The sequence below is a fragment of the Telopea speciosissima genome, chromosome 1, assembly GCF_018873765.1.
Source record: "Telopea speciosissima isolate NSW1024214 ecotype Mountain lineage chromosome 1, Tspe_v1, whole genome shotgun sequence".
Classification (NCBI taxonomy): domain Eukaryota; kingdom Viridiplantae; phylum Streptophyta; class Magnoliopsida; order Proteales; family Proteaceae; genus Telopea; species Telopea speciosissima.
Window position 1 is genome coordinate 24,025,911 of NC_057916.1, and position 7,254 is coordinate 24,033,164.

The 7,254-nt window shown below is 39.0% G+C and overlaps 1 protein-coding gene across 1 annotated transcript; it reads left to right on the top strand.

The window, feature by feature from the left end:
- The first annotated feature begins 242 nt into the window (after positions 1–242).
- LOC122649161 (protein YIPF5 homolog) lies at positions 243–1,292 on the top strand. The gene has a single exon (XM_043842534.1). It carries the CDS (start codon positions 384–386, stop codon positions 1,134–1,136), a length of 753 nt encoding a protein of 250 aa, XP_043698469.1. The 5' UTR covers positions 243–383; the 3' UTR covers positions 1,137–1,292.
- The last annotated feature ends 5,962 nt before the right edge of the window (positions 1,293–7,254 follow it).

The window sequence follows — 7,254 nt, forward strand, 5'->3', positions numbered from 1 at the left end:
CATGATTTTATATAACTGCTCTGTGATTTATGAAATTCCCTTTGTTCTGTTTCAGATTTTCAGGGGAGAGGGCTTCCTTTCCCTTAACGGATTCTCTGCCAGATTTCTCCCCTCCACTCAACTTCTGAAGAAACAAGTAAGCAACTTCCTCTATACGTATTTCATGTTTCAGACTTCAATTATAAATAACTATTGCTGCAAATTCTTCGTTCTTAAGATTCTTATTTGTTTGATCGTTTGACCCCTTTTCTTCTTCCTTTCTTGATGTTGAATTCATGTGCAGATCAAGTAATTCATTTGAGTAGTTATTGTGCAAGTCTTCCAACTCCTACACATCAAGATCCTTAATCTCCTTGCCGTTTATCCCCTTGGATCTTTCGTCCATGGCCAATGTTCGGCCTGTTGTTTTCCCGTCCGGCGGAAATCCCATCAACGGTCCGCAACAGCGCCGAGGCCCTACTGTGCCGTTTCAGACACCACGCCCCGCAAACCCTAACATTCCTTTCATGTCCTTCGATGTTGGACGTGGTGGATCCCCCCCGCCTCCAGAATCGACGCCCTTCTATCCTCCTCCTTCCTATGGCGGAAATGGGATGGGCATTGGCTCGGGCTTCGAGGACGAGCTACCTTTATTGGAAGAACTCGGTATCAACACTCGTCAAATCTGGAGGAAGACTATCTCCATCTTTAACCCCCTTAGAGTGAACGCCAATCTTCATGAGGATGGAGACTTATCAGGTCCCTTTCTGTTCCTCATGGCTTTCGGCCTCTTTCAATTGCTTTCTGGAAAGATCCATTTCGGCATTATTTTGGGTTGGGTTACCGTTGCTGCTCTTTTCCTCTACGTCGTATTCAACATGTTGGCGGGCCGCAATGGGAATTTGGATCTGTACCGTTGCTTGAGCCTCCTTGGCTACTGTATGCTGCCATTGGTGATCTTTTCGGCATTCTCCTTGTTCCTTCCGGAAGGAGGAGTTTTTATTTTTGCGTTGGGAGCATTTTTTGTGCTATGGTCGACGAGGGTTTGTACACAGCTTCTGGTTGAGCTAGCTTCTTGCGGGGATGAGCATCGGGGTTTGATATTTTATGCTTGTTGCTTGATTTACATGTTGTTTTCTCTTCTTGTGATATTCTGAAAGTGATTGTTGCAAAGTTTACATTGGGAGAGTTCCATTTAATGTTGTTGTAGCTTCCTTCTCACAGTTCTTTTTGTAATTTTGTTTTGCTCACTTTGTAAAGCCTGCCTGATTTTTAGGTTTCACATCGAATGCGAATTGTTCATCAGTTAGGTATCTTGGATGGATTAGCAACCTTTTTGTTTTCTCCTTACTGCTGTTACATTTGAAGGCGTTGTATTCAATATGAAATTGTTGGCTTTCTTGGGTATACATAATGTCAGTGAAGTCATATTTTCTAGAAGTTTCTGCTTACAAATATAAATTCAGATATTTGTGATAATGGCTACATAAAATAATGTCACAGGTAGACTTGAAGGCTTTCTATTACTCAATACCTTTTTCATAGTAGGACAATTAAACAAATTTTGCTTCATTGAGTGCAACACTACCTAGCCCTTGCGTGGAAGCATTGATTATGTTGAGCACATAAAACAATGCTTGCATATTGGGAAACAATTTTTTATCCGTTCACATTTCTTTATTCCATGCCATTATCTTGGTTAGCATCAGTTGAACATGGCATTCAAAACTGAGGAGGCTGCAAAAGTTACATATTAAAGGAAAAGACAACCTAGACTGGACAGTCTAGGAGGGTACTCGCAGAATTTTGCCACTTTATGACATAGGGTCGCATGATTAGTTTATTCTGATCATTAGAAATATGGGTATCCCCTGGTTAGGCCACATGTTAAGTTTAGTGTCCAATCTAAAAGATGTGGAGTGCCATTTACGGGGCTTTTTACCATGTTTTTCAATGGGCCCTGTTCCTTAAACAATAGGAGCTTTTCAAGCAATCATCAAAGTCTTATTCTTAAATGTGGTGGTGTTGGATTTGGTTGAAGATCAATCCAGCACATCCACAAAATTTGGTGGCCAACCAACAGTGTCACCTGCCAAAAAAACCAATAAATCTGGGAATGCACTCGTAGACTGCAGGTCTCGTCGTCCAGGCCCCCTGCTCCCCATATTAAATGATTAAATTTGTAGGCTTAGAATTGGTAAAAGGAAGAGAAAAATTCTAATGCTGGATTCATGTGGCTGGTTAGGAAACATTACTAAACTGGCAGGACTGCTTGGCTTTTTTCATCAATGCATGGTCAAAGAAATGCATCCAGCCTTTTTTATTTCTGAAGTCAACACTGCTCTTTGTGTTAAAATTGGTTTGCCTTCTCTACATGAGTTCATTCATTTGACTGTTTAACTAATGTTTTTTTTCTCTTCATTGCCTTTAAGATTGTGTAACTTACAATCTTCACTTTGGGTATGTTCATGTTGGATGTCACTCCCATGTTCATGGCTGCTTTATTGATGTTTTATTAATGTGTCAAAAGTTAGGATTTGACTTAAGTGGATTGTGTCTGGTCTGTAGCACATGTTTGGGAGTGGAAAAAATTGCACCGGTGGTTTTAATTGATTATAAACCTTGAGTGATTGAAGAGGCCCCTGTAAACAAAAGTAGTAATATTTTTGCATGTTGGAATTATACCACTATTGGTTTTCTGGACTAAGGAAAAAGGAAATATGACCAGTCTTTGTTTCACTTGGAATTGTAGCAGCCAAGTGCTTGCTTTTGTAAGGTAAAAGATAATTGTGCTTATTACCAAAAAAAAGAAAAGAAAAGAAAAGATAATTGTGGTTTGACTGCACACCTCATAAGAAGTATATTATCAAGTTCTTTTTCATTCACTTATTTGAAATATGGCAACGATGGGCATGAGTTTTGTATATTCCCACACATGGGCCACTCTATTCAACTGTTGCAAGGAGTCCTAGTTAGATTAAGTCTTGAGTTCAAGTTGGTTTAGAGGATTAAATTTCAATCCTGCTTGTAGTTGGTTTATTTGAGCCATAATGGGATTTAATTCTGTTAAAATAGGATAGATTCAGTTTTATTTTAATGCAAATAATGATTCCTTTAGTTTGTTTAAATACATGTAGAGCACAGGCTGATAAGTTTTGATGGAGGGTCAGTTAGGAGACGAGGAGGATTTTGAGAAGAGACTTTGCTAAGGGAGAGGAAGCATACAACCACACACTGACGTAGGCAAAACCCAATATTCTACTAATCAATTCACTGTGTTCCAACATTGAGTACATGCAAGTATTTAAAAAGAAAACCAAAGGCTCCTGGTTAGACTTTAAAACTGAAATAACTTGTAAGCAAACTATACCTATGTCCTACGTATTCAACTCAAAACAAATAAAAGGTGTAAAGAATAAATAAACTACTTCCAATCCTTAGTGGATCAAAAACCCGTGTTGGATTGGTTCCATCTAGGTTTGGGTTTCCAAACTCTGTCATGTTGGTCCAATCAATCAATTGCTACTACATCAATTCTCAACCTCTGGAAAGAACTTGATTGCGTTGAGTTTGGAAAAGGACCAAGGAGCCAATCTGAGTCAACACGCTGGAGGAGGAACGATTCCGCTACTTTCTTGAGTTTAATGTCACAAATATTTTTAACGGGAAGAAGTTTCAAAATTTTGTCGCCGTGCTTGAAAGAGTAGGTATTCATATTACCCACAATGTTGTGCCTTCTTATCAAACAGCCACTGTCAACCAAGAAGAAGACACACCTTCAGAGAGAGGGTGTCACACTGTATTGTATCCACGAATCCACCAAAAAAGTAGGTGAGCAAACACTTATGAGTAATCTTGAGATTAATGTTGTTCACCCATGCAACCTAGTAAGGATTTGGATGTGGCTCTGTCTGCAATCCTAGCTTACAAACGTCTTCAGAGATGACATTAGTGCAACTAACTTCATCGATCACCAGACACATAATTAGTCATTGCATTTCACATGAGTTTGGAAGATGCTGCTGGGTGCCAATCTTCATCCTCGGTGACCTTGTGATTGGTCAAAACAGGATGAAGAACATAACAAGGGTGTTGCTCCACATCACTATCGTTGCCGTTGACTTCATTTAGCTCAAGCTTTGCTTTTAAATCAATTGTCTCAAAACCAAGGTGCACTTTTGGAACATAAGGTATAAAAGAATCAATATAAGCCACCAAATAGTTGGGACACTAAGAACTGATATATCCGTATCCTTTGCACGTAAAAACTGAATGGCAGCCTTTGGCATCACATGAGGTCTATCGGAACCACGCTGAGGTGGAGAATATGGTTTATTAGGTCGTGAAGATGTCATGTCAGAATCACGCCGAGGTGGAGAATATGGTCGGCTAGGTCATGAAGATGCCATAGATGAAACACTAGAATGTGGTTTGTTGAATGGCTTTTCCCAGGGAGAAGACTGCTACCGATTGGAACTGCTACCCCTAGGAAATGTGTCTGTAAAATCCTTCGAGTGTATGGCCATTTCAGACTTTCTTTTACCTAATATACCACCTGTACAACATCCTCCATTGTTGGCAGTTGATTGGATGCGAGTGCAGCACTCATTAGAGGGTGCAAACTATTGCGGTACTGTGCCACCAATACCTCTTCATCCTATTCAAAATCAGATCGACTGGCAAAATAGTAGAATCTGGCGACATACTCCTCAACTGTCAAGCTTTCCTGTCTCAACTGTGCAAACCTAAGGTGCATGCATTGCTTCTACTTGGTAGGAAAGAATCTGTAGTTCATAGCTTCACTCATCTTAGTCCAAGTAGTGGCTAACCCAATGCCTCGGAACTTATGCTGTTGCTGTTGCTTGATCCACCAGATTGTAGCTGTGCCCTTCATCTTAGCCTCTACAAATAAAGACTTTTATAGCCTCAGTCAGACCGTACCATCTGAAAAATGTCTCCAAACCTAGAATCCAATGAAGGTACTGTTATGGGTTGTTGTCCCCCATAAAAATCGAGGACGTCCAGTTTTTGCTCCTCTTTCAGCTCTATAATCATCACAGCGACCAACTCTATATGGTGGTGGTGGTGGCTTCAGATAAAGGAAAGAATCCCATGCAATCTCGGGATTCTTCCAAGTCCATCCCATATGACCTGTCATAGTGAGGATATCAGTTTTTGCATCGGTTTCACCTTTATAGGAGTTGAACTGTTGGAGAGATTCATTTAGGGGCTACTGTCCAGCTCTCTTGCAGACCCTATTCTCTGTGTCACACCATCCTAAGGATTGTAGAAATCATAGTTGTCAGGCAAGGCAGGCATAGGCGATGGCCAGGTGCCTTGTCACCTAGGTGGTCAAATCGTGTTATATAAAAGGAAGGGGGGGTTGTAAAACACTAAACTTATGTCCTAGTAGTTATAATTTTACAGAGAGACTTGTGTAAATAATGAATTCTTCCCTCTTATATGAGAGGGTCTTCTTCTTCTTTATAGCGATGGACAGTGGTGGCAGGCATGGTTAGGTATTGGGTATCAGATGGATCGGTATCAGTATCGTATTGGATATGGTACCGATATTGGTCGCATCGGATGATTTTGCACTCAAAGATACTTACCTGACCATATTTTGACAGTTATACCATCTGTATCGTATTGAATATGGTACTGGATATCTTAGATCTTATGTCTATTGCACGAGCTGTATCTCTTTTTTGTTGCATTATGATGTTTACTCACTCATTGGAGCCTATTTAATGTAAAAGAGCCCATAAGTTGCAATGTTAGGTATTGTAACCTGCAATTTCAATTAGGTACTAGATTTAGTTCTCAACTAACTAGGGAGTAGGGACAACAACTATGGTTTCTTAGGTTCTGTCAAAATATGATCAAGAGGCCAATCCAAAACTTGCTGACGAGAGCAGAAAAGCCCCTCACACATTGGGGTGTAGCTAGGTGTTTAGTGGTGGTGAACTTTCTTGAAAAATCATTTTTTTAATGTATAAAAAGTAAATAGGATGGCTTTAGTGATGATAGGACAATTCCTTAGGGAGACATAGGTGAAATTTGATGGGCCTTTAGATAAGTGAAGATTTAAAATGGTCAATTAACTATGTTTGAGTGGTGTAGGCAAGAGAAACTATAAAGATGTCACAGCCATCAAGGATTTGAGAGTTGGAATTGGTGTGTGGATCATTCCAAGGTGATACTTAAGTGGTCCATAATGGATCAATACCACACAAACTAGTTGACTGATCTATCGAACAAAATTGAGCCGGAACCAGGCTACCTTGGTGCAAAAAAATGGGTTTAAAACCCTAGGTTGTACCTGTAATACATTTTATTTTAAAATTAAATCTTACAATCATATATACCTGTAATATTATTTATTTTTAAATTTCAATGATTGCCAAACATATCATACAAATTATGGTTGATACTCAGATACGATAACGGAACACAACCTCCTAAACCTTGTTCATTTTGTTTCTAGTAAAAAAATTATAAGAGAAAAGATAGTTTATAACCCTTAAAAAATAAGTTTCAGAGAAAAAGAAGGGTGTTTGATTAGAAAAGAAACAGATCAAGAAACACACAGAATTGCACTAGTAGTGATCTAGGATGAGGAGCCTATAGTTTCAATTAAAGTTTTAAACAAGATAGGAATAGTGTGATCCAATAAGGTTTGAGAAAACATTTTTAAGTCCTCTGAGTAATGGGCCTTAATCATGAACCCTAGAGATTAAGGTTAAAGATAATGCTTGGGTGTGGAATATGATATGTCTGAGGTAATGAATGCTAAAAAGATTATTCTATGTACAAAAATAAATATTGAGATGTGAGGGTAGCAATGGATATAGGGATGAAGTACAGAAATTTGAGGAAGTTGATCAATTCAAACCCAATCTTAATGAATTGAAGATCTAAAGAAAGCAGATCTGAGAAGTGATCAAGAGTATGAACCGAAGAAACCAAAAATTGAATAAAGAGAAGAATGAGAACTCAAATCTGAGTGAAATATATGGGCACTTGGGTAGTGACAAAGCAGCTGTAGTGCATCCACAGGAATTGTAATTTGGCAAAATTGCTGTTTAGAATTATCTTCAATCAAGAATATGAGCTTGCTTTCCAACTAAGAACTGATGTAGATCAAAACATGAAGAAGAAGAGGCCAAAACACTGTTCACATGAACAGTATCACTGCCTCATATTTAATTTGGTGGGAATATTCCAAAAAGATCCTGTGGGGCCCAAGATCAAATTGCATGGAGGCTTTATTTG